Source organism: Lepisosteus oculatus, chromosome 1 (genome assembly GCF_040954835.1).
Source record: "Lepisosteus oculatus isolate fLepOcu1 chromosome 1, fLepOcu1.hap2, whole genome shotgun sequence".
NCBI lineage: Eukaryota > Metazoa > Chordata > Actinopteri > Semionotiformes > Lepisosteidae > Lepisosteus > Lepisosteus oculatus.
The window spans coordinates 75,551,691-75,579,532 of record NC_090696.1 but is presented as its reverse complement, the minus strand read 5'-3'; the positions used below and the strand labels follow the sequence as shown (position 1 = coordinate 75,579,532).

Below are 27,842 nucleotides of genomic sequence, written 5' to 3'. Positions count from 1 at the left end.
TTAATCTTAACAAAATGTTTAATTTTATTTTAGCCACTGTTGTAATCTTGTGCGATGTTATTGTTAGAGTAACAGATTATTATATTGTTACCTGGTGTTATTACAGTACAAAAGCAGTAATAGTGGTGCCTATCTTGGATATATACAATCAGTGTTCAGTAATTAATTTAATGTAAACCTAGTAATGGAAGTGTGATCTCAACTTTATTTTATGCAAGCCTGAAGTTTCTCGTACCGTTTTTAGTTCTCACGCATGTTTAAGGAAAATGTTTTAATAACAGCCCAGTATGTTTTAATATTTAATACTTTGTGTTCTTTCTGGGAATCGGCAGCTGGAACATCTCCTCCGTGAGAAACTGCGAGCCGGTGGGTATTTCACCATGAGGCAGCTCTTCAAGAACAATGACCCTGAGGGCAAAGGACAGGTGAACAGGTACAGAACAAGTACAGGCGAAGAGGTACAGGTGAAGAGGTACAGGGGAACATAGACAGATGCAGAGGTAGAGGTGAGCAGGTACAGGTCAGCAGGTACAGGTGAAGAGGTAGGGGGGAACAGGTACAGGTGAGCAGGTACAGGAGTAGAGGCAGGGGGGAACAGGTACAGGTGAGCAGGTACAGGAGTAGAGGCAGGGGGGAACAGGTACAGGTGAGCAGGTACAGGAGTAGAGGTAGGGGGGAACAGGTACAGGTGAGCAGGTACAGGAGTAGAGGTAGGGGGGAACAGGTACAGGTGAGCAGGTACAGGTGAAGAGGTAGGGGGGAACAGGTACAGGTGAGCAGGTACAGGAGTAGAGGCAGGGGGGAACAGGTACAGGTGAGCAGGTACAGGTGAAGAGGTAGGGGGGAACAGGTACAGGTGAGCAGGTACAGGTGAAGAGGTAGGGGGGAACAGGTACAGGTGAGCAGGTACAGGAGTAGAGGCAGGGGGGAACAGGTACAGGTGAGCAGGTACAGGAGTAGAGGCAGGGGGGAACAGGTACAGGTGAGCAGGTACAGGTGAAGAGGTAGGGGGAAACAGGTACAGGTGAGCAGGTGCAGTAGAACAAGTACGAGTGAGCAGACAGGAGAGAGGATATAACACACCGACAGATCTGAAGACAGCAGTCTGATGTGGATTCAACATTGCATCATGTTTGTTCATTTATGTAATTTGAAAGGCAATTATTGATTCCATCTTAGAAAACACTAAACCAGAAGACATGAGTCCCTGGATGGGCATTGAAGAAAAAAATGTTAATACTTAAACCTGAAACATTTACGTTAAAGAAACCTGAGATCAGTAAAACTTAATCTTATTCAAGGATTTTATAATTTAAGTTGACCTACACATTGTTTACCTATTTCTTAAAGTTATCTTTTTAAGATCACCCTGTTGTCTTTGCAGGGATGTCCTGCTCATGATAATCACCAAGTTTCTGGGAAGATTCATAAGCACAAAACAGTACCAACAGCTGCTGTTAAGGTCAGTGTTCTTTCACTATAAGCACTCTTTCGGGTAGATGTGTGGAGTCAAGCATTTATAATGACGTACACAATCGCGAAGAAGAAGAAAATAAAGTCAGTTAAAGAAGATAGACTAGTACTGGCAAGCTTCTGTAGCTCCAGCTGATATTTGCCTGAATGTAATGTAACCAAAGGTATCTGCCCAGTAATTTGATAAGGCAGCTCACATCGCCAGTTCAAGAACATAATAAACATTGCCCACTCTGGTACATGTAGGACAGTGGAAGACCCATCCATGTCATTTTAGCAAGGTGCAAAAAATAGAAAAGGAAAAATAATGGTGAGAAAATGAAGGCAAATCCCAGTTCCATAAGATCAGCTGATCACTGAGGTCTAAATAAGGACAACAGACTTTCCTGCCCAGAGTTCCCTGCTTGACCATTCAGTGGGCTCTGTAGGGCCGCCCAACGGCCTCGTCCACACGGCCAGGCTGTCGTCCCTCGGGTCACGCAAGTTCAAGGCTAACCAAGGCCCCGCCTTCCCAACAGTAATTCAACTCTTATGTGAAATAAGCTTTTTACTTACTTCCCGGACTGTCCCACACAGGACATTTTCTGTGCGGGCAGAACAGCTGAAAAGACATGTATTCACAAAACATAACAATCTAGCACAACAGGAAACCATAACCAGATAAAAAATCTGGCCCGCATAAGATTAAAAAACGAGTCAGGAGCTTTAAATAAATACAATCACAGCTCCAAATAAACAAGACGCTGGGCAGGGGTTTGCCTGTGTCACCTGTTACCGGTTACCCTCATGTGATGTGTCAGCCTGGCCGCCTCTGATCCCTGCTGCTCTTGTGTCGGCTCGGGTCCCCGCAGGCTGCAGCTGTCCCAGAAGGCCATCGTGCGGTTCGAGGAGCTGCTCGGGGCGGTCCGAGAGCCGGCCGCCGACGGGGCGCCCGCCTGGCTCGGCCCGCTGCGCCGTCCCGGCGACGGAGGCCCGCTGACCGCCGCCCAGGTCCAGGCCCAGCTCCGGGGCAAGGCCGGACAGAGGTACCCGGGGGGTCTGAGTCACAGAGACGCTGGCGCCGTCAGAGACAGCCGCCTGGCGTTAAGACTCCCTCAGCTTTCGAGTGGAGACCCCTCCCCGAGACAGGCCTAGTCTCTTTTCGCTTTTAGCCGCAGCCCCACACACAGGTTCTGTGTGTATCTGTTGAAATCGGGGGTTTCATTCCCTGGGTGATTTTTTCTCCATAGCAACAGATAGCGAAACCTTGGAAATCGCACAGCAGTTCGCTAGAAATAACCCATCACCGCCGTGCCTAAATCATTGTTTTATTTGTTTCAGTCCAAGCCAGTTAAACACCATCTTACTGACGACCTCACATCAGTAATGGAAACTACCTGCAGTAGGTTTCCTATTTGGGGGGGGGGGAGTGGAATCGAGGAATTAGCATCTCATTGTGGAGCCATTTTTGAGTCACTAAAAGCAGACAAAGGGCCAACTGTACGTTAAAATCAAAAGAAAATAACTGCTGCTGTACACGGCCGGCTCCGCGGCGGACGAGGCTGCGACCGCAGGGGAGAGAGTGGCCTTAGCTCCCCACGTTCAGTCACAGCAGCCCGTACGAAATCCCCGTGACTAATCGGGAAGACCCGGACAAGCGCAGTAACGGAGTCAAAGAGAGCAGAGCCGAGCGGGCTGCCTGAAACCAGTGATTTCAGTTTCTGATCTAATCTCATTATCCCCAAAGATTTTTTTGGTAGATCCGAGGCTTTGAGGTCTGCTGTTTTTAAGACTCTTGAAGCAGCAGGTCCCCCAAGCCGTGAGAGCCGTTATCTTTTGAACTGCCAGGTCCTCACTTTGGACGCTTTTAACAGCAGGGGGCTGGGGTGGGGGCTGTGCTTCGTGGGGCAACCGAGTCAGATAACTGCACAAATGTCTGTTTTCACTGCCACTGTCAGGTATGACAGCAAGACGGGTTTATCTTCCTGTACATTTTAAACATGTATTTTTTAATATTAGGAACGTGAATCAAATATAGATTACTAGTAGTTGGTAGTCTATTATTATTATTATTATTATTATTATTATTATTATTATTATTATTATTATTATTATTATTATTATTGTCGCTATTATTATTTTGCATGTGCCCTCCTCAGGTTTGCAGATATGGCCGAACAGCTGGTTCTGAAGAGCCCAGACGGGCCCGGCAGGATTGTGGCCCCAAAACTGAGACACTTGCTGGAGGAGATGGGGTTGCACATGGAGGACGAGGAGTTCGAAAAGCTCTGGAAGAGGTACTCAAATACTCAAATACAGGATTGCAGAAATATGCCCCTTTGATCAAAAGCTAGAGAAAGTAGTCCGACAAACCCCAGGGTGAAGACCTCTGACCATTAAAGGCCTAATAATGCATGAACTACAGAACCTTATTCATAACCAGGCTCAGTGGGAGACACAGTATAAGAACAAAATTCGATTCTGTTATCCTATTTTTAACATTAGTTAACCCCTCTACAACCCTACTGGCCAGTCACAGTCATGGGTATTGCAGATCTTACTAGAAAAGAAACTGGATAATTTCATTCTGTTATCTCGGTGACAAGTAATAGTGATTTCAAACTTTCAAATGGATGTTGCGTCACACGTCACACGTGTCATTGAACTCTCGATATGTTTCTTGGCACCGTGACGCTGTGCTCTTCTTACTAACTGGCTTCTTACTGAGCTCTTGATAAGCTACACTACACGACGCCGTGGTCTTGATAAGGTAGAGCTCTGGGCTTTTGTTCCAGCAGATATGACCAGGACGGAACTGGGGCCATCAGAGTAGGTGCTCTACTCAAGAGGCTTGGGATCGATTTTGGAAAGGATCCCTTGGAAAATGTGGGCCGACAGTCAGCAGACTCTGTGAGCATGGAAGACTCACAGAGTAAGTGTCCGATTAAAATTGTTGGAAACGGTGATTAGGCGTAAAAATAAGTTGTTATTTTGGTGCGCTGTGACAGTTTTTTTTTTGTTTGACAGTTCTTTAATTTCTCACAGGCATTTGAGCAAACTGGCTTGTACCTACAGTATCTCCTACGCTGGGCACTCCCAGTCTAGGTTTTCTACAGTACGTCTTCTTAGATGATCAACCTCTTAAAGCTGTGGAGAAGGTTAAAACCCCCCTTTTAAAGTCTTCCTGTTAAGACCTTCAGGAGACACACAAAACCTGAGGGATTTGGGAACCCGTGCCTTACATTGTAGGGACTCAGGAATGTGTCATAATAACAATGATCTGCAGTTCTGCACTGCTGGTGAGACTCTGGATGCTCTTGCCTGAACTGGATACCTAAGGGATTCGTAAAAGAATACCTTGCCTTATTTTACATCTGCTCTGCCCTGGCCTTAAAACAAAATTTCTGGTGCTTTACTTTTTGGACAAGAAGCAACCATTCTCTCTGCCAATATGAAGTGTGGGTCCGTTCACGTCTTGCAGAAATCATGTAAAACTGTAATTACCGTAGCCCCCCACAGAGGGCGCTATTGTACAACAGCTTGTGTGAACCTCAAGGTTTCTGTTTATCCCTACAAGGCTTTCTGACGCTAACGTAATCAAATGAACCTGAAGATGAACCCTAGGTCTAATCGTTAAGTTTTAGGTTACTTTTATCAGTTTAATACACATTAATATCTAGAAATAAAAAAACAGGTTAAAAAGCCAGGTGTCGCCAAAGCTACAGTATGACTGTTTCTCTAGCATTGGCTGAAAGTAATGCTTGACAGTCTAAAGGTGTAGCACAGCGCCTCAGAAGAACGGAAGAGACGCTCCTCCACCTATGAGTCCCCTGACCCTGTCTTGTGTGTGTGTGTGTGTTCAGAGCAGTCCAGGATGCTGTCCAAGGCAGAGGAGGAGCGCAAAGCCTCCATCACCATAGAGCAGTGGCTGAAGGACAAGTTCAGAGAAGGCTTCCAGAGGATGAAGAGCGAATTTGAAAGAAGCAGCCCCGGAAAGGAGAACAAGGTACGAGCATGCCGGCGGGGGGAGGAGACGGCACTCGGGCTTTGGTCCTTCCTGGGGTGGTGAGGCGGGGGAAGAGGACAGGCAGCATGTGTCCACTTGGAAGCAGACGGGAAGTGAACATCAGCAGGACTGGGTTGCCATTCCCTTCTGAGATCGTCTTCCGTCACGTGACCCTATTACTCGTCTCCAGTCTCATCTTCAATCAGTCAACTTACTGTACGAGGTGGACTGAAAGCTGGAGGGCACAGTGAATCAGACACATCAGACACTGGAGCGGCTCGTTCCTGATCTAGATTATTAGTCAACGGATCAGAGCGTCTCGTCAACCGGTGGAGTGAAAATTAGAGTGAGCGGACAAATCAACTGCTTGTATTCATTCCAAACCCAAACGTCCATGGATTCAGTTAAAAAAAAAAGTGTTTCTCCTTTACACTGTGTGCATTTGACTCTGAGAAAAAAAACGGTTTTATTCTAAATGTTAATGTGATTTTCTCATGTCTTTTTCCCTCATAAAGGTTCCACTGGACGAGTTTCTGCGTGTTTTGGCGAAATTCGACTTGCACTTGAAGAAAGAGCACCTGAGTCTTTTCCTGGCTCGATGTGGTCTGGAAGGCAGCAAGGCTGGGATTGACTACATCAAATTCCTCGGGAGATTTCAGGACCGCAGTGAGGAAGGAGTCACCCACAAACTGCTGTCCAACCCACAGCACAAGTTAGTATCTCTGCATCCGCCTCAGAGGGATCTCAGAGCTCCAGACCTAACACTTCGAACAACAACCTGCTTTATTCCTATATTTCAAGCGAAATAATACCTCCTCATTTTGCAATTTAATTGAAAAAAACTATCAAGAATCTAATACTGTGCAATATTTACTCATCCCTCCTAAACCAACCCTTACTGTGTGAAAGGCCTGCTCTTGGTGTTTAGAATAATACAGTATATTTTTGGAAGCAGATGCCACAGGCTTTATAACTTTTGTGGACAGGGAACGCAAACAATATATAACAATGCTAATACACAAATGTTTATCCGTCCTTGGAGAAACAATAAAGTGGTGTTGTGAAAGTACAGATTTCACCATTTACAGCCTGCATCTGTTGGGAAAGAGAGACTGTTGCAGACTCTTTGGGCTTCCTGTCCCGGGCGCATGTTTTCATTTGTGACAGTCGTGTAAAGTGAGTGGGTACCCTGTGCCGGCCAGCAGCTTAAGTAGTGCTAATCACCCCGAAGAGGCTGAGAAAACACTATACAGTACAGTGAGTCCCAGGGGGCAGGGGGTCTAACACAAGGCCTGGCTGTGTACACAGCTTGCAGGACAATTGCCCTGTTTAACCCCAGAACCCAAAGAGGTCCTTGGTGATCTCTTGGCTGTTTTACAAATGGCAACAGGAAGACCGCTTAAGATGCAGACCCAGATGCCAGACCAAATTAGTGCAAAAGTTGAAGTCTTGCCAAATGTTACAGAACGTGTTCATTTTGGTAATGAAAACCTGCAACAGACATGATCAAGGTGGAGTGTGTGCAGTTTACACTGGAGCAGCTGCAAATGTTTCGGAAGTTAAGTCTTCGGGGTGGTTATGTGCTAGTGTGCAGCTCAGCAGCAGATACTCACCTCTGTACTCTCCACTGAAGGGGCCGAAAGAAAACGGCTCCTTCCTCTCGAGACAATTCTCACACTAATGGGACTGCAGATCAGAGGACTGAAAATACAGAAAAATGAGCAGATAAATGTCTGTGTGTGTCTCTCTGAGTGTGGGTAGCCATCGGAAATGCTCCACTAACACCATGTGAAATCAGCATTACCGGCCTCAACACGATGTGTTTTTCCTGACTATATAGCTGCTTGCAGCCTTTAATCAGAAATAATGTAGCCCAGGGATCACCAATCTGATCAATACTGGGGACAGAACTGCAAGTGCTGAATCATGACAGAAACACCAGGACAGCTCTTTCGTTCACCCTCCTGTGTGATGCTAAGGCTATTTCATTTCTGACTGTTTGTGTTGCTGAACACCACAATTTCAGCTGTGCTCTACCATCCCTGGATGTATCAGCACCTATTTTACAGAACAAAACATGAAACCTGGGATTTTAATGTGTTTGATTTTTGTATGCCTAGCAGACACCCATATCCAGCGTGACTTTAAATATAGAACACAACTTTGTTAAGTTTACGACACAAACGACGCTTCCAATAAATATTGCCTTGGATTTTATGAAATCCCAAAATATCTAACATGGGATTTCAGATTTAAAAAAAAAATATTCAGATGTATATCTAAGAATTGAGATTTGGTGAGTTCCCTGAGTAAATATGACAGTATTTCTGAAATCCCCGGTTTCGTGTTCTTACTGTAACATATACAGTGTCTGTGGTACAAACGTATCATAATAATTAGATTAGATTTCTGGAAAATTTGTTTTCTGACACTTCACACTGTTCTTTTTCAGATTCAATCGAGAGGAAAACATCAGCCTGGCCTCAACAGTCACAGCGATAGAGGCGAAACTTGCACACCTGTTTCAGTCTGATTTCCTAGCTCTTTTAGACACATTTCGGTAAGTAACACACTCCCTCAAACTGGCTTGTGTGTGAAGTAATAATCCCAACTGATACTGATGCACACTCTCAAATACTCAAATTAAAATGGCCAAACCCAGCAGGCACTTAGAACTGAGTCACAATTCTTCACAGAATGTTCACTAGAACGATAGGTAGTACAGGTGCACAGGTTTGAAGAAGATTTGAAGTTGTTCTGTTGACAATAAAATATATATTTTTTAATTTTTGAAACTGGTAATCTAATTACCGGTTATGGCAAAACTGACTGTAATATACCTTCATGGCTGTCCAGCTTTTTTTCTTATGATGCACATGAAACTAAACCCTTTTGTTTCTGAGAGCTCTGGGAGATAAGCGTGTTTTGTTACAGGGTGCCTGTTGGCAGGTCTATATTCTGTTCATACAGTATATATGATAACCATATATAATCTATAAATCCTTGACCTTCCTCTCGCTGTCTCATGCGAACAACTATACTTATTTTATCCCAGAGAGGTTTATGAGCCCCACAACTGCAGTGTAAACTAATACACTCTAAAACTAATACACAGCTCAGAGGGACAGCTGCTCCGTTACAGTGCCATATCGGTGAAAGTCTCGTAACCACAAATCTGCTGATATTAGTGCCGTAGTAAAACGGTGTTCATATATACTCAGGGTGGAACCTAAGAGAAACAAGTTGAAATGGTGAATGAAAAAAGATGAAGGTATTTTGGTATCAAACCATGCAAAAAGGAGGAATAATTGACTCTGGACTTTGAACTATTCCTTCACAAAAATAATGATGTCAGAACATGCCACTGAAAAATGCGAGGGATGTTTCGGAAGAATCTTTTACTACATGCAGAAGAATATTTATGAAGTGAAAGTCAAATACTGGCTGAGTGTCAGGTTGACTGTCATTAGCACACGAGAAATGCAGACTTGACTGTTGTGCCTGAGAGGCCGGTTTCAGCAGAGACTGTAGTTGAATTCCTCACAAAGATGAGCAGAAAGACTGAGAGGATGTTATGGGAGGGAGTGTTTGTGGCTAAGTCCAGGTACAGCAATGCTTCAAAACACACAAAGTTCTTCGCTACCGTAGCTCAACAGCAAACAGGACAAAAAGTGTTAACTTGTTCAGACAGACGTCAATCATACTAGAGAAAACACCGTGTGTGTCTTCCCTACAGTAAAGTCTGTGCTTGAAATCGAACTCCTCTGAACAGATGTGATCTGTCTTGTGCAGTGACTTGGTTGAAGCGGGAGAGGATATATGCCCTTACTTGAGACGAGTCAGCGATCTGCCAGGGTTAAAAACCTAAACCTTACGGTAGAGTGTAGAGGTGGCCCTGCTATTCTGTCCACCACTGAAACTGTCCAGAATGACCTCCTCAGCGTTAAACGTCGTGGTAATCGCTATCCGAGATTAGCGTGGACCTCTCTTAATTGGCAGCCACCAGTCCAACGTCACTACTTTTTGCAAGTCTTCTGTGTGTGTCTGTGCTCCTCCACAGACTTCAGAGGCATCTTTCCCCTTCCCGACAAAGACTGATCACATGGCGAGAACAAGACAGAAAAACACTATGCCATCCAGCAATCAGGATCTAGCACAGTGCAAGCGCCGGCCTTCAGTTTACCTGCTGTTAGCATGTAGCCTTGGGTGAACAGCTTGCCGCATAATCATACCAAACCAGCAGGGGGCGTCCAATTTCTTGGTGGAGGGAAGCATTGCGGTAGATGGGAATAATATTGAAACATAAACCCATGATTATGACGCTTGTCTGTTACAGTTTGAGAGGAATTGGTCACATACATTGAGTTTTGAGGCTTTATAACGATTCGTATGATTGTGTTACATCTTCATATGCCTTTTGTTTCTCTTTTCCAGAAAAATTGACAAATTTGACAGGAGAATCATAAGCCAACAGGAGTTCAGAGCTGCGATTGAAAGCAGGTATTATCTGTGGTGGCGCTTTTTCAATCTTTTTGTTGACTCGGATTATTTTTAAAAAGATCATTAATAATTTATAGCTGACTGCAGCGTTGCATACATAAGTATTGGAATTTGAAATTAATTTTCTGCCATGTGTATTGTAATTAATCTAAATCCTTTTTGAACTTGTTTGTATTGCACAAATTAATTTATAGCAAGACACGCGTTCGTTTTTTGTATTTATTTTTAAGAGTTTAGTTTAGAACTAGAATACTCTTGCTGAGACCGGAGAGGCAGCGGTTTGGCTGAGGTCCTGGACTGCAGGGCGCAGGGTAAATCCTTTGAGTGAGAGCTAGACGCTGTGCGTTTCGAGACGCTGTGGCCGGGGAAGCCCTGATTAACCTCTGACACTCATGTGTGGGGCATCCACTCTTGAGCTGCGAGGCCCTGACAAAGAGTTAATGACCGGCATATGCTGAGGGCATTGTTGTCCGTGTTGACCCAGCAGTGACCAGGCGGAACGGCCGAGCTCCTGGCTAGCGTGGCTGCCTCCCTCTGCCCCGCAGGTTCAGCATGGAGATCGACGATGACGAGTTTGAGCAGCTGCTGGACAGGCTGCCCCTCGACGAAGAAGGGAATGTCCAATACCTCCAGTTCATGGCCGCCTTCGACTCCCGGTAAAGAGCCCTGCTCGCCTTTCTCCCCCCTTCTTTCTTGTTTCCAGTTCTTGTTTCAGTTTGTAGCTTGGCCCGGGCCGTGTTTGAATCTTCCTCTGGCTGTTTAAGGGGACGACTCCTGCCATTCGCTTCTCGGCTTACGACATACAGTAGTCCAGTTCTGCTCAGAATCTTCTCTTCCATCAGTGTGATGAACTTTTCACCCCGCTGATCATCGAGCCTGTGAAAGCGTGTGGGTGTGAAAAAGAGTCTATCCTCCTTAGGAGCTCAGACTTTTCCCTGTCACGACCTCCCTCTGAAATCCAACTCGAACCTCAGGCTGTCCTCCTGGCCACATTCCTTTGAGCTCGCTCTTGGAAAGGTCAAGGGAGCAGCTGTGGCTGGGCTCGCCCTTCTCTGGGCAGTAAATCCTTGCATTTGCTTGTAGGTGTGAGAAAGAGTGTGGTTCCACAGGCAGAGCACTTTATATGTAGAAAGACGCTCCTTTGTCCTCCTCTGATCAGCAGTACACACCTCAGTGACGCTCAACACCCTGTCGGCGCCAGCGGCCCTTCTACACCACAGATTAGAAAGGAGAAATGACCTCACCTTTTGAATTTAGGGAATAAATGTATCAGTAACTTCACTAGAATGAGAAACCTCTTTATCAGACAGGAGCTGGAGTCTTTTCCCCAGCAGCTTGACAACAGCAGCACTGTGTAACATTACTCACATCTACAGTTACATACCCCTGACACCGATATTTTTAAACATCTCGGTAAGATATAACTTACCGAGGGGATAGTTCTGGATGTGCTTTTCCATCACAGTCTCCAGAGCTTGCATCCCAAGAAAATTGATTCCAAACTTAAAAAAAATACAGAGTAGTTTTAAACCTCTCTTTTCAGTTCCTAAATTTTTTAACGTTGATCTGTACTGGATACTGCTCAAAACCTGCTTTATCGTGATATCAGTTTACAATATGAGCACAGAAGTGGGAGTTAAGACACACAAACAGAACCAGATCGAGCAGCTCAAGTGTGAAAACAGACTGACACTACATCAGGAGCACTGCACGAGCCCAGAAGTGGCAACCAAGACAACATTTAACATTAGCAGCAGCGGTTAAATTAGGCTTCAATTAGGCTTAACCCAGCAGAGCCATGACCTGTCATGTGCCCATGACAGATCTGCAGAGGCTATCCACTTAGTTTGTGGCTCTGGGGCTGCCTTTTTATTAAGGTGCTCTTGCCTAATCCAACTAATCTTAATATAATCGGTGCAGAAGCAGAAATCTTCACTTTCTTTGCCCAAGTGCTCGTCGATCCACACGATTCTGGGGTGTGGACCTGACCCAGAAAGGAAGGACAGAGAGAACACAAAAAGAGAAAAGCAGTACAGCTGGATACCCTCATCATGCAGTATCGGCACTGAGTCACCGTGCAATACAGTCGTAGCCCCAGGCTTACACCCATTACACATTGAATAAAAAATGTACTCAACATTTGTTTTCTGTCTTTAACTTTAAAAACAACAGCGGCAGTGCAGCTGAGTCTAACCTTGACAGCCTCATTGGGTATCATGCCTAAATGGCTTGGGGGAGCTGACCGAGAAAGACACATGCAAACTCAGAACAACCCTTAACTATTGAATGAATGGTGACCAAAACAAACGGCTTGCAAATGGTTCTTAAACGACGCAGGGTAATGAATTTTAAAGTGCTTCAGCAGCAGATTCCAGACATGTGGTGCTGGATTGAGTGGGTGTGTGTGGACAGGGAGAACTCTGTGTGTGTGTATGGGATAAAGACCTATACAGCTAGCCTGGGCTTAGCTGACAGGTGACAAGAGTTACACTGAATAGGGATTTTGTAATAGCAACAGGCAGGAAAGCTAGGCTTCCAAAGACCCTCTGAAAGGAGAACAGTAACAGTTCTTACACCCTGAAACAAAATGACTGCAGAAAATAATGTAGTTAACATAGTTGTCATTTTGCAAATCAAAGTGCCCACTTGTCTCTTCTTCCGAAAGGTATGAAGGTTTAATGTATTAATTACGCACGTCACAATCTCAGTAGCTCCATACCCACAGACCCTGGGTGTAGGGGTTCTTCCTAGTGTGTTTTATGATAGAAGCAAGTTAAAAAAACAAGGATGTTTATTGCGTTTTCCTAAAAAAAAAAGTTACCTATTTCTAAAGCTTAAGACGTACAAAATGGGTCATAGTTACTCAGACTGGAACAAACGTCAGTTAACAAGCCTTATAGGACGTTTTCCTCTTCTAGAATAGGGGAAAATTTTGCATATATTAAATAACTTATCTGGGCAGACAAATATGGCAATATCTGAAGCTCTTGATATATAAGTTAATGAAAAGAGATAAGGAGAAGGAGAAAGAGATTAAAAAAAACAAAAGTCTGTGTACCACAGTAAAACTAGACAGAGAAAATGCCAGCTAAAATGTTTCAGCCTACAAGATAAATGTATTGGGAAAAGGTGCTATGTAGATTCAGCAGTAGCTATACCAATGAGAAATTGTACTGATGAATAGAAACAAGGGAACTGAAGCAATATAATGACACATTGTCTGTGGTGAAAAGCGGTGTTTTCCAAATAAGAAGAGCAGAAAGCAAGATTACCCTTCTAAGAGCTCTTTAAGCATTTGGGTGGACAGAAAAAATAATTTTAGAGACCCAAATATTCCTACTGTGAAAAGAAAATACAGTCTAACTGGGCCGTTGAGAGTGACGATAAAGTTCTTTTTTTTATTCAATCGATCTCTTCACAATATGGGCTCTGTGAGCGGGCAGAAACAAAAAGGGTGGCATGTTCTCATCCACGGGGGTGCTGAAACTCCCGGCCGTCAATTAAATCGTCTTCTGCCGGCCGCGGCAGCGGAGCCCGAGTTTGTGTGGTCCTCTCGGAGTCAGGCGGCGGAGTGGGAGCGACCGGCCGGGCGATGGGGTCCGTTCCTCCTGGGTGACGGAGACGCCGGGCTCTGTGTGGGAAATGCGAGGGGGAATCCCAATTCAGTCAGAATTCAGTCTGAGTTCTTCCATTTGTCCTTTAGTTTTTATTCCCAGGGTGGCAGCCGGAAAGGAGGAAAAAGGTGACGTTAGGGAGATACTAGTAAAAGTTAGTGCTGGTCAGACCTGGGGACAACAATAGCGCAGTGTTGTTGAGGGCTGCATCCAGGACTGGGATATTCTTCCCATGTCAGTATAATCACTACTGGGAGGTAGCTCGATTAAGGATTACCATATCATTAATAGTATCCATGACTTTTGTTCAAAGGCTACTTGTGTAATGTTGCCTTGTGGATGAAGCAGCCTAATCCTCTGAGCTGCAGCTGTAGAAGAGCAAGATTCTGAGAGCCGCCCACACTGACTTCCCCGTCCCTCCGGATCAGTGCTGAAACACAGATAGAAACAACAGTCATCTCAAAGCCAGGGGTGGGGAAAAAAAAGAGGAGACATCCATTCTACATTTCCACATTTATCCCCGAGTTCCAGGCTTTGCCAATGTCTCCCATTCATCCCTTTCTGACATTCGGATCACCGCTCAGATGGTGGGCCAGATTAAAAAAGAACAATACAGTTTTAAATGTAAAAAATGTGAATCTATTTATTCCCCCGCCACCACCACCACGGTCCCATGCATGAGAAAAAAAAACAGAAGCATTTACAAGTTATCTCTCTGGGTGTCTGGTCTGTATGGACTCTTATGATTTTTAACAAAGGTCACTGGGTTAAGCATCTCTTTTGTAGCCCTAACTGAACACAGATCACGTTCCTCTGAAGGATAATCAATTAATTACGTGCCATAAAGATACATAACATCCACAACTACCATAAAGCAGAGGATCATTTATCATCAAACTAGTTCAACAGAAATAGTTTCACGAAATCTGTCCGACAAAGAATCGACAGCAGAAATTGTTGTTTCTTCTTTCCGAATTTCAGCGTGGAATTGCTTGATCCTCTGCAGCCTTCACACACTGAGACAGCTCCCCAATCTGACAATCTTGCAATCTGACCAAACACCTTTGGGCTGAGATTAAAGAGTAGAATTTCTAGCATTACCATTACACTAGCGATTTGGTATTTGGTAAATATCTGATAGCTCATCTTGTCAGTTCAGCTCATTCCACAGACGGTTCAGAGAAATTGAAACACCCCAGAGAAAAGCCTGGTTCTGCAAGCACAAGGCGAAGGTTGAACCTTAACAACCTGCCAACAGCTTGCAGCAAAAAAAAAAAAAGTCAATAAGTATTTAGGCGGGGTTTCCTGCTAAAGCTGGGGTACTTGCGTTAAGGAGTGTTCTGCCCATGCAGGGTTAAAATCACGTCATTGGAGTTAGATGACAACTCGTGCATCAAGATGAGTAAAAACTTGACTTGAAAGAGGTATACGATCTCTGTGTCTGGCAATGGGTTCTCATGCTGCTGATAGAAAAGTGACAAAACGCAATTAAAAGAGAAGGCTTTTGGTGGAAACAGGTTTCTTAGAATGTGATGCCAAATAATTGTATAAAAATGGCTTTGGCATTTATCCTCTAATTCCTTTGATTTATTTAAAACAACTCTTCTGATACCAGAAGTATAAGGGTGACACTTTACTACGATATACACTTTGCAGTTAGATATGAGAGCAACCTAACAGTTCTTCATAAGCCTGCAGTTTGTCATGAGTAAAAGCTCGTATCAGGTTGTTGACACTCTGTTAATGCCCGAGAGCATAGATAATTGAACTTTGAAACCTACTGTATAACCTGATGTGTTTCCATCATGTCTATCTTCCTTTTGGTGAATACAGGACCCCCAGCTAGAGCCATGACTCGCATGTGTAGTATGTGACTTTAAAAGAGCTCCGCCAGAGCGTTCTTTTAGTGGCCAAATCCAACAATCTCTGCTGTCAAACAGCACTGCCATTCCACTCAGATCTACTCCTAAAGTCCCCTTTCCCATAGTGTGTGGGACCAGCCATCCCAGCTAGATCGTCTCCCAGAGCAAAGTGTTTTACAAGCTGCTCATACAGCAGATAAGCGGACCAGAATTCAGTGCAAGCCGGTCTTTAAATCCACTCCTTACCTTTTTTTTTGCCTGTATCTGGAAATCCGGAGAGGCAGTTCTGAGAGACTAAACTGGGTGGTTGGGCTCTGTCTGAAAATTAGGGTGAAATACAGTACAGTACAGACTCTCTCCTACCCAATTCTGACCCCCCAGAAAAGAATAGAAGCAATAAATGCTTGATTCTTATATATATATACTCTATATTCCTGGACTGTATTACTGTCATGCATAATACAACTGAAAGAAATAATCCAGTGATTCAAAACTTTTATTTCAAGGACTCAGATTCAGTTTTCTCCCTATCTGCTGTAGCTGAACTTAAAACAAAAAGGCCGATATCAAAATTGTTTTTAAAAAATCTGTGATCTTCAGTTCAGTTTTTACTCCAGCTTTGAAATGGAAATGGTTTTATTTCTTAAGCTGTGCATGCTTCAATTTTTAATTAAAACATATGTATTTTTAATTTGTAAGTAAAATAAGATATTAGTTTTCAACTTTTAAAAGGCGTAAAATTGTGTGTGTCAATTTTCTTGTTCGACTTATCCCTGACTCTTCCCAAGAGAGCAGGTAACATCTGTCCCAGGCCTCGTTTCCTCAATCTGTACTTGACTGTGCCTTACTGGCACATTGTATGAATGTGGATTTGGATTGACTTAAGGTGGATAAAGACTTTATCAATCTTGAGCTTGAGAAGTAAATCGACTCAAAATCAGAAGCAAAATTTGATTAAAAACGTAAAACGGTGACAGAAAAAAAACCACTTTGACAGCGTGAATCAGAGACCCAGAGGAGTCCAGATTCTGTAATGTTTTTCTAGGGGAGGAGAAAATCAGATGTTGAAAAACATTGTCAGAGAGGGGCCGCGTGTCTGGGGGTGTGATCCTCAGCACAGCGGTGGTACAGCTGTCCTCAGTGACTTGTGCCCCTCTCTAGTCCTGCTGTGCTGTTGTTTTCTCTGGCCATGTCAGACACAGAGATCCCACTGAGATGTCCACTCTTGGGTCAGCAGAAACATGGGCTCTGATTTTCCACCCGTTCTTTCATCACTGTTGCAAAAACACGCCCTCACCAGCTCCCTGTCTGTGTCTTCCGGCTGCTGAGCGCTTGACCTTCTTTCTGTCTTGTCACTGTTTATCTGAGACGTTCCCAAAGTACACATGGCAGAGCTCTTTTTCTCTGCTTCTTTCTCAGCTTAGTGAATTTCAATCTACTAGTCAGCTGTGGTGAATAACAGAAACCTGTATTCTCATTCAGTGCCCATATTTACGAATACCAAAACGCCGTCCGGAAAGCACTAGCTGTGTGGGCGGTGTTGAGATTGACTTACTAAAATCTCTTGTAATTTTTTGAAAGCAGTTCACTTGTGAACTGATGGCCGTCCAGGAGTTGTGCTGTTTGTCAAATGCGCGGCACCCACACTTACTGTAATAGCAGACATTGAAAATACAAGGATTCTGGAATACTGTGGCGGAGACAGAAAGAGCAGAGCTCTCAGGGGAAGAATAACACGAGCCTGATTTGCTGGGTATCGAAAAGGCTTTCTTTTCTGTTTGAACTAATCAGGGATTATTCACATGTTTCCTTTAGCATTCATTTGCTAATTTTTTTTTCTGAAACTTTGTGCCGTCGCCCTGATCTCCCTGGTGAATATTAAACGCCGGGACCCTGCCTCTCGTTAATCGAATGCACATGTTGCTCTCTTAGCTCTTTGCAGAAATGCAAACGAGAGAGTTGACAGTGCAGCGCTTTCGGGTCGGGCCTGGAAAGCACGCTGGTTTGCAAGCTCTGCAGCACCTGTGAGAAGATCTAGGAGCTGGGTGCTTGCATGGAGAAAGGCTCAGACGATGAACAATTTATTTCTGCCCCTTGCCAAAGCACCTTGCAGGTTTTATCCCTGCCCCGGTGACTGTGAATTTGACCGCTCCTGTCTCGTTTGGATAAAGTTCTCAACTGCTTGCCCGCTGTCAGGCTAATTTTCTTATTGTTTTCGCTTGATTGGTTCTGTATGACCCAGGGGGCAACCTTTAAAACCCACATCACTCTTCAGGCCTCACATGGCCCTCAGTTCCAAAGGGAGTGGAAAGTGGCTGCTGTTTCTCTGGACAAAAGCCTGGAGGTTTCCAGCTAATAGCAGCCCCAAGATCAGCAGCGCTGTCCACCCAAGCGCACCAGGAACACATTAGGGACACCTTTTTGTTTGGGACGTTTTATTTAGATATTATAAGGTTGACTGGGATGTCAAGTTTGTCAGGTGCTTGAGCTCTTTGCCGGTTCCATTTTTTTTTCCAAGCCGTCACAAGTATTTATGTGTTTTTCATTATCCTCGCCGTCAGCTTCCGTGAACGTGTGGCTCACCAGTGAAGCATGGTCTTTATGAAAGCGACAGGAGAGCAAACAGCACATCTCAGGTTTAGCCTGAAGCCGTGAGCTGTGTATCTTGTGAACCCAAGAGGAGTTTTTGCTCCTTTTTTAAGTCTGACCAGTACTGGACTCTAGAAACTGGTTTGATTTGACTTACTCAAACAGAGTTCACAAATGGCTGTGCGCATTCGGTGTGCACTTGTAGTACTCCCAGGTTCCCCCTTAAAAGAGTTTCCTTGCTTTTTGTTTGTATTTCAATTTCAAGCCATCAAATCTTAAATATGTGACTGTAGCACATTATAGAGTTTCTAGGTGTCATAAAATTGCTTTTACAGAAAAATATTTTTGTTAAATGAAGAAGTCGAATTTTAACAACACAGGGAGGTGAAAAACGCACTATTGATCTGTCCTTGCCGGAGAGAAATGACTTTATCCTCCTGAATATCCAGAACATGTACGTTTTTCATAAACGGTATGATAAAATGAAGATGATGTATGAATTTGAAGTACAACTACTGGTGTGAAAACATGACTGAGCTGAAAGATTTGTATCTTAAATACAAGTTAGAGTAACAGAATATTTAAAATGGAATCATGAGGGCAGCAACTGTGTTACACTGTGGACCCATACAATAAGACACAACATTACACAGCGTCATGAATCGATATAATAGTTTCAGAACGGCATCCTGATTTCATTTACAATACCAGGTGATGAGAACCCCAGTTAAGAAACGGGACAGAAAAAAAGTGAGCTCCTCTTTGTGTTTGCAGCAAAGGAGCCCCGAGCCTCTTCGAAGCGAGTTCGGAAGCCGCGTGCGAGTCCGTGGAGGGCGTCCCCAAGGAAGCGAGCGGGCTCCGAAGTCTACAGGAGGGAAAACCGGGACAGGAGTCTGGCAGGAGCGCAGGGCAGGTAAAGAGCTCCGCGCTGGTGGGCCTTGAGGAATCGTCTGTGGCTTTTCTCACTGCTGCACTGTGAGGTCTTACAGTTTTTGTAAACCATCTAATCTTGATTTGCTGAGCCCAGGTGTTGCATCTTTTTATTCAATTCCCCTGCTCCTGAACCAACAGCACAAAGAGCGTATCTGAGCACCCCCCCTCCATGTGACATGGAAGAATGTCAGCTTTCTCTGAGTGGTTCTCAATGTGCTACCATGCCTCATGCCTTTTGTTGGCCTGGCTAGCTGTGTGTTACTTCAGCTATAAATCATTTTTGTCTATACATAGATTTTCAAATGTGTAAACATTTGGAAATAAGAGATAAAAATACACATGGGGTGAAGTAGATGTAATATTTTATTAAATAATAGAAAGTTTTGAAAATAATTAGTGCATTATTGGAAAGCTTTCAATAATAATTATAGTTACGATTATACAGTATGTGAGTCATCTAAGGTCATTTTAGATACTGTTAAACCTTCAGAAAGTAGAACAGATGGTTATAGCGTGTGTTTTGATAGTCTTCCACTGATCTCAGCTTTTAATATTTTTCCCGTTTTGAAGACACATTCCATATGTCCCCTACAAAATAAATGAAAACAAATCAAAATGTGGTAAAAGTGCCTTATGAGACCTTGATCAATGTGTATCATTTCACACTTTACAGACTGTTACTTTTCACTGGGTGGTTGTGCCAGTCTCTTGGCTGCCCACGTCATCTACTGTGTGTTACAGGTGCATGCTGACAGTACTGCTTCAGTGCTTTAATGAAGCCATTGAAGGCGGATAGTTTGTATTTACTGCCACTTTTGACTTACTGACCAGTGAAGTTCAGGAATCGCCCAGAAAGTCACCTTGTATCTTTTATTCTCGGTCAGAATGTAGGGTGTCAACAGTCTGTCCAGTATCTCGGGGCGCGAGTGGAGAAGTTCGTTCTGTGTAGTTTCCTCCCGGCGAAGGAAGGTGTACTGTATTTGTGACCTGTGGCTTTCTGCCTCTCCTTCTTACAGCTCTTCCGAATGATCAAAGTGCTCCTGAATAAACAGTACCAGACAGTGGAGAAAGCATTTGAGCAGCTGGATGAAAAAAATACGAAACGCCTGACCCAAGAGACCATGTATCAGCTCTTGAAACGGTAACACTGCCTTCACACTAAAAACAGTTTCTGCCACTTTCCCTGTTCATGTGCTGCAACACACAGTGCATTATACACACACACACACATCTACATACTGTATATGTGTGGGTGTGCAGATAATGACTGTTTCTGCTTTGGAAAGCATTGTTGAAACTAGTGCTGCTGGAACATCAAATATTATTTTCAAGCCATCATTTTTTGCAGGCTGGTTCCAGGTTTCAGCTTCTGTACGTTGTCTGGGGGAGACTCTCGATCTCCTGGTCTCCTGTCAGCATGAGGCAGCATATGAAGGGGATGAGAAGTTACACAAACGCACACAGCCCTCTCTCGTGTCATGTGAAACGTTCTTCCAGAGTTTTCTGTTAACTGTGTACTCTAAACAGACTCTAAATCACTCAAACCCGCCGCGAACTTTGTGAGAAGGCTAGTAAAGAAGCTGGATTAGCACTAGTTTTTATACGATAACCCTTTAAAAGCATGCAGTGTTGTAATAGTCACATTGGTGGGAGTGTGGAACAGGCTGATCAGCCGTGCTTTCAGAGCTGATACCCTGGATTCTCCCAAGAAACAGGATGATCTGGACAAGATCATTGGATCAGTTAGCGATCCATAACCCAGTGAAGTAAATGGGCTGAGTGGCTTCCTCTCATCTTTGGCCCCTTTTTATAGTCTTTTAATGTACAGTGTTGCTGAACTGTAGCAGAGCTGCAGTACATCCACTCAGCTGACAGAGCGACTCTGACACGAGATCTGTGCTTGCAAACTGCAGATAAGGTTTGGAAGTCATTTTTAAATAGACACCACCTGTAAAATTTTACTTGTGCCTTTACTATAATGACAAAGATCTCCTCGTGAAAGCAGATCCAGGCGATACAGTCTAAATGGAGTTTATTTAACTAAAGTTCGGGAGGGATGACAACAACCACGCTCAGTCATTCCCAGCTGTCAGCGATCAGTGATCACTCCCTTCGCCTTCCTCCACCGAACACTATAAATACCATCCCACCTCCACCCCAGCTCCACCTGCAGCGGCCCCTTGGTCACCTCGCGGGGGGGGTCCTGGCCTCCTCGTCCTACGGCCCGGAGGTCGGCCCTCAGCCAAGCGGGTTAAGCCAAATATTCGCTCCACCATAGTTCGCCACGCTTCGATTTTGGGGCGTTGTCATTCCTCGTGAACTATTAAATGTCCGCGAGAGAGTTGAAGGAAGAGGTTTAGTCAACGGCAGAGCTACATCCCCCCAGAGGACAACCACAAAGACGTTTCCTCTGTCGAAGAAAGCGTCATCACATCCCCCCAGAGGACAACCACAAAGACCTTTCCTCTGTCGAAGAAAGCGTCATCACATCCCCCCAGAGGACAACCACAAAGACCTTTCCTCTGTCGAAGAAAGCGTCATCACATCCCCCCAGAGGACAACCACAAAGACTTTTCCTCTGTCGAAGAAAGCGTCATCACGTCCCCCCAGAGGACAACCACAAAGACTTTTCCTCTGTCGAAGAAAGCGCCATCACATTCCCACAGAACCTTTCAAGCCTTACAGGCTGGCACACCTGCAAGCGGAAAAAGGTTAAACACATAGAATATTGTAATCCGTTTACATATTCATTTCTATAAATGCATAAAAACAACCGACTAATCTTTGGAAAATTCGTTAGGAAAGATGCCCTTTTTAAGACGTGTGAACCTTATAAATGTGTTTTTGTTCCAGGACAACAGATCCAAAGAGCATTCTGTTTTTCGTGAGAATGGTGCTTTGCCCATGCAAGTTAACAAGCTGTTTTTTTTCTCATGATTAACAAAGCATTTACTGTGTTTTTTTTTCTCCAATCTTCCCACTAAGCTTCAGAACACGCTGCTTTTTTACATTTGCACGGCTATTTACGTTTTCCCAGGCGGTGCCTGCGCTGTGCAATCACTGGCTACCCAGTTACACTGCGGTAGACATTTAATAAGTGTGTTGGCAGCACAATAAGGTGTTATTTTTTAAAAAGCGGTGTTAAATGGGAAAGTGTGTGTCTTTGTGGGTGGGGGGGCTCTTCAAGAAATTTGTAAACCAATGATAAGTCTAAACTTTTCTCTCCTTTCATTCATCTGGGCTACTGTCTTTCTTTGACCCCCAATCTTTCCTTTTTATTCTTCTTTTATCTCTCTATTCATTTCTGGCTGGAATATGCTGGTCGCTGCCCTAAATAGAGTTTGAGATGAATAGGACATCTCTGGCGATTTGCATAATCAAAGCTGTGGCACTAGTTTTCAGGCTGGTGAGCACATCAGGACTGTGCCAACTTCAGGAAGGTAAGCCCCTGCAGGACAGCCTTCGAAAAGATTAGTGACACTAACAGGCTTAATCAAGCAAGTGCATGGAGGTTACCCAGTGTATCAGGGCTATCCATGCCTATTAGCCTTTGAAGCACGATTAGTTTTCACACATAATTTGATACTTGATATCCATTAGAAAAATCCACAGTAACAGTCCAGTGAATATTTTCATACCACCTAATATGAGGACAGTATTTACAGTTTTGTTTCGTCTTACCGAGCCTTGGAATTGTAATGAGCTAATCATTAACAAAAAAATATTTGCCAATTTTTTAAACTGGCATATAAAAAATATACCTTCATGTTCACATGGGAGTTGACTGTGCATATTTAAGAACCTGGTGTTCAACGATACTATCACGGCTCGCTCCTGTACAAATTCCTGATGCACCTTTGAGGAGAAACTCCTTCAAATAACACGGTTCAAATTTATCACATACTAATCTTTGCATTTTTGTGTTTTATTGAGCGTCTGCTTTTAAAATAATTGTGTCCGCTTCTGAAAGTGGATGTGTTTCATGCTTATCGATGGTATAATTTTTTTAAGATGAAAGCACACCAAATATTCCTCTCCCCCTTCTCCTCCATTGTGATTGGCTTACTTTTGCTATGGTCTAGATTGCTTCTACATTCATATGGGAAACAGTATATTGCAGGTTGTCTGCCAAGTTCTGGCATTGTCACTCTCAAGGGAAGGATGCAGACAGTCTCTGTCCCCTGCTTACTGTGAGACACTGGTGTCCGTCTGTCAGGAGTTTAACCCACTTTCTAAAGAGCTCCTTCTTATCTTGCAGATTTGACATCAACCCAGAGGTTAGCCGTGGGGAGATCCGAAAACTTTGGGGAACTTTGATTACAAACCAAGACAAAACACTCGATTTCTTCGAGTTTGTGAGACATTTTGGCTACTCTCCCAAATCGGCCTGCTTTCCCAATGCCAAGATAAGTCCCCCAAAGAAGGGGGACGATAATTTCAGGCTCCGCTCCAAGAAGCTCAACTGCGCCTCCGACATACTTGTTGATAGTGTGCGCGCCAAGGTAAGGGTCCTAGTAAAGAGAAAATTGCGCATTTCACGGGTTTTTGTTTGCTGGTCTCTTTGGGGTTTTTGTGATTAATTAAGTGCTTGTTAAATGTGGCAGAGTGACAACCCAGAGGACTGAAGCCTTTTGTTTATCAAGACCATTCCAGTCCTCCTCTGTACTTACTGTACCAGACCCCAGACGTCAAGGTAGCACACTGCTCAGGTTGGGGAGACTTGCACTGCTCGTGCAAAAACAACCAAGGCAGTGATCGCTTCCTAAAGTAAAGTAACATTCCTGTAAATACAGCCTTTGAAGTCATATCAGTTAATGGGAACATAATGACATCTGCTTATCTCAGCTAGGAAATGTACAAAATGCTTTAAAGTAAAGGTGGATGCAGCAAATGTTGGTACGTTGCTTGCTTCATTGCTGCTTTTGTTCAAATATATCCTCTCGAAACTACGTCAACACATTTTCATTTAACATGGTTTCTCCACTAATTTTGATTTTATGAGAAATCTGTAGCATTAGACTGCTTGAATAAAAAACATGTCCAAACTGGAATTAAACTGAACTCGAACGACAGCTTATATTTTGTGATTATCTGAACTTTTTAGCACAACCAAATTAAATATGAATTAGTGTAATTGAAAATGTGCCATCGCATTCTGTGAATTACATAAAAACATTAAACAACCTGCAGATTGGGTGTTTTTTTCACATAGGCTAAGCTCCAATGCCACATTTACAGCAATATCAAGAGAGTACCTGTACTGTGATTGTAAAATCAATCTCTCAGTTGGTCGTATATTGCAAACGGTGAGCAAGACAAGATCGCAAAGTCCAGATGGAAGAAGTAAGCGACTAGAGAAGAAACAGCTGAGAATTTCCCAAAGACTTTGCAGTCCTAAGCATTTTGGATTATCAAAGCTTGTCTAACACTTGGCTTACTCTCCCTGTGCTTTATCTGTAATTGCCAGTTAGTTTTATATTCCTACCTACCCAAACTGACTGGACTGCCTGGGTGTCGAGGGGATGGGAGAACATGCTCCTCTGACGCTCCCACAGACGGAGTCCATGTGCCCGAGAGAGCAGACGGCTCTTCCTGGAGGAGTGCTTGTCACTCCTCTTTCTTCACTGCACCACTGATGTTTTACTGTTGGCTGCAGCTAACGATATTGTTCATCTGCGATCCGCCGCTGATAAATATATCAGTGCTCTTCAACTTTATTCAGCTTCAGCTGAAGTCAGCTTTAGGACTTCAGATCACGGAGATAAGCGGTGCTCATCTCGAGTGCTGGCAGCAGCGCAGTTCAAGGGCCACATGCGCTCCCTTCAAACAGCCTTTCTCACGGCCTGCTCGTCCCTGCTTCTGCACACGTATCCGAGAAAACGAATCGTTTCATTTCCCTTCAAGGTCGAATTCCTGTTCGGCGACCTCCAGAAGGAGTTTGAGGACCTGGATCCATACCAAACCGGATTTGTGAGCAAGGAGGAATTTAAAGACATCCTGACCGAGCTCTGTGCGCATCTCAATGAGTACGAGTGCGACATCCTGGAAAAGAAATTTGAAATCCATGGAGATGGAAGGTGGGTTGAGCATCACATCCAGGATCCTCCAGAATCATCACCTGAATCCCCTGTTTAAAATGGGCTGTGGCAGGTCTGGGCTGTGAGGCAGTGGTGTTGCTAGCGTTGCTTCTATCCTACAAGACAGAAAGCTGGTGTAAGGCCACCTCCTGTCTGTGCGAGGCCCAGGGGTTGAAATGTTTAACAGGAAAAATACTGTGTTGGCGAGTTATTTTTTTCCTGATGAAAAGGATAAATAAATTGCACTTGCTAAATCACCACATCGCCTTTTCTTTCAGGGTATCTTACGTGGAGTTTCTGAAGCCGTTTGCGTTACAAAGGCAGATGCAGAGACATGGTGCCAGCAACATGGCGGCAGTCTTGCACCACATACCCAGACACGAGGCGGAGACACCAGAGAACAAGGCCACGGGGCTGGGTACTCTGACCTCCAGGCTCAGGAACAAGGTGCGAGGAAATCAGACTGAATACTGTTAAAGCCATATCAATCTGGCGTCCACACTGGCAGCTCTTGATCAGTTCTGTAATTGTGGTGTTAGCAATATCGGACGCGTCGTTGTTTGATGTCAAACCTGTGTGTAATAAGGATAGACGTGACCTGTGTCCCTGCAGACGTGTCTCAGGGAATTTGCCACTCCAGTCATGAGGTTCCTTCCACTGCGCCTCAGGAACATCAGCTGGCTTCTGGGCTGCTGATAAAACGGCGTGTCTGCGCTTCTCCGCAGCTCCAGGGCGAGAGCGGCAGCCTGCGCAGGGCCTTCAAGAAGCTGGACAGCGGCGGCAGTGGCTTCCTCTCCCTCGCAGAGTTCCGGTCGGTCCTCAAGCTCTGTAACCTCGTCCTGGACGAGGAGGAGGTCTACCACATCCTGGCCAAGTTCGACGAGAACATGAGCGGTCAGATCGACTACAAGAGATTCCTGAAGGAAACAGCCAAGAAGCAGGCGACAAAAACGGAGAATGTTAGTGCAAGAGCACAACTAATGTCCCACTTCCAATAATCATTCTTAATGATCTAACTGGTCCAAATGTCTTCCTCTTGTTTGTTACCTTTCTTTCCTTCTTTTTTCATATTATTACCTGCCTGGAGTCACACGGAAGGCAGCAGCGGATTTCCTGTTGACTCCAGTAAATGTTAAACCCATGAAACTCAGTCCATGAAAAACCTTGAGAAATAACTTAACTTGTAGTTGGCAGGCTGGCGTACACTAGGCACCCACAGAGGCTTATCACTTACAATTTACAGTTTACGATATACCAAGTGCGACTTAAAATCGCAACAGATACGCAAGGTTATCATGAAAATGACAAAACCAGCAGGTGCACTAACTTTTTGCAGCAGGTGCACTGGAATCTGTACTGAACAGACGTGAGACAAGTCGACTGAATATGACTGGAAAAGCCACAGGCTGGTCACTGGAGCAATGAGACCCACACATCTGTGACACATGCTTTTACACCACGTTGCAGTCTTGTGTGATTCCCATTACTGCTGTAGGAGACGTATACTGTGTGCCTGCACACTAGTCTCTGAGCCCTGGATGCCTAGGTATTCCCAGCTCTTCCCACACATGTTCATTGTGAAATCGAGTCAGGCAATTAGTACATCCACAATGTCTCCTATTCTCCCAAGAAAGCTGCTCTGATGGTTACTACACAAGCAGCATGAGAACGCGGGGTTGTTTCGTCAGGATGAGCTGGCAGGACAGATCGTGTCTGAGGTCCAAGGGCGTGATCAGTGCAGCGCCATGCGGTCAGGGTTACCGTCGAGCCCTGCAAGCGGAGCTCTGGAGAGGCAAGACTCTCCAGCCCAGACCATCACAATCAGTCTCTTGTCTGCCACAATTAGCATTTCTCTCGGCAAGTCTGAGCCACACTTACAGGGTGGTCAATGCGTCCCTACAGAGGGGAATTGTCTCCACTGCTGGGGAGAGCACCTGAGCTTTTTAGCACCACAGCCTCCAGCTCCCCGGTGGAATTAATGGCTTGTTCGCTTGATGAATCTTTTCTTTTGCCGGACTTGCAACAGGCTCAGCATTCAACAGGTGAAATCCCCTCACCACCTGTTCCACAGCTCTCGTTAGCTCTCTCACTAACGAGGTGATCTGGTACTTATGCAGCTCAAGGTCAACGCCACTGGAGTTTATTGTGGTCAGTTCACAAACGACCAATTAATCAAAGCTTGCAATTAATATCTAAAAGCCTTTGTTTAAAGCTTTCTTGCACATGTGATAAGTTTATTCTGATACTTAGTATTGATATAAAATAATACAGTAGGTGTTAATAAGAAGATCAGGTCAACCAGTTTGCAGATAATGATATGTTGTTATAATATTTCAAACACGTTTTAATAAATCAGTTTAGAAGCTGGATCACACTTTTGCAATCTCTGACTTAATGCAAAATGTTGTATAAGTTTTTCACCACATCATTAACAAACTGATCTTATAAGTGGGTTAGTTACAAAATATAGAATATAAAAATATATAATTTTCCTCTAAATGAACACCCCAAGTGGTCCTGGAAATTCACGTATGCTTGTAAAACAGAATTCTTAAGAAAGATTAAATCCACACTTGTTAACCTGCATCACTGCTGTTGAATCTAGGCGGTCTTGTATCAGTAACAGATCATCATCTACACCAGCTATGCGGCAGCTGCATGTTTTTGGCCCAGCCACAGAGTGTAAAACGAGGCTAATTCAGGGATAGCCAAGACAGTGGCTGTTCCTTCTGCAGTAGTGGTTTGGAACCCTGGTCCTGGAAGAACACTGTTTCTGCTGGTTTCCATTCAATCTGAGCTCTAAATCTCC

The 27,842-nt window shown here is 44.3% G+C and overlaps 1 protein-coding gene across 3 annotated transcripts in view; it reads left to right on the top strand.

Moving 5' to 3' along the window:
• LOC102691794 (EF-hand calcium-binding domain-containing protein 6) overlaps positions 1–27,402 on the top strand; it is a 33,720-nt gene extending 6,318 nt beyond the window's left edge. For 2 of the 3 annotated variants that reach the window (XM_015345902.2, XM_015345904.2), the window contains exons 3-18: positions 333–433; positions 1,385–1,462; positions 2,325–2,498; positions 3,612–3,749; positions 4,248–4,384; positions 5,316–5,458; positions 5,974–6,170; positions 7,911–8,018; positions 9,893–9,958; positions 10,504–10,614; positions 18,798–18,936; positions 19,973–20,097; positions 23,215–23,458; positions 24,861–25,033; positions 25,312–25,480; positions 25,759–27,402. In XM_015345902.2, the coding sequence (XP_015201388.2) occupies positions 333–433; positions 1,385–1,462; positions 2,325–2,498; positions 3,612–3,749; positions 4,248–4,384; positions 5,316–5,458; positions 5,974–6,170; positions 7,911–8,018; positions 9,893–9,958; positions 10,504–10,614; positions 18,798–18,936; positions 19,973–20,097; positions 23,215–23,458; positions 24,861–25,033; positions 25,312–25,480; positions 25,759–26,031 (2,376 nt within the window). In that variant the 3' untranslated portion in view covers positions 26,032–27,402. The remainder of the gene's footprint in view (positions 1–332; positions 434–1,384; positions 1,463–2,324; positions 2,499–3,611; positions 3,750–4,247; positions 4,385–5,315; positions 5,459–5,973; positions 6,171–7,910; positions 8,019–9,892; positions 9,959–10,503; positions 10,615–18,797; positions 18,937–19,972; positions 20,098–23,214; positions 23,459–24,860; positions 25,034–25,311; positions 25,481–25,758) is intronic. The other variant, XM_015345903.2, reaches the window with a different exon arrangement.
• Positions 27,403–27,842: the final 440 nt, after the last annotated feature.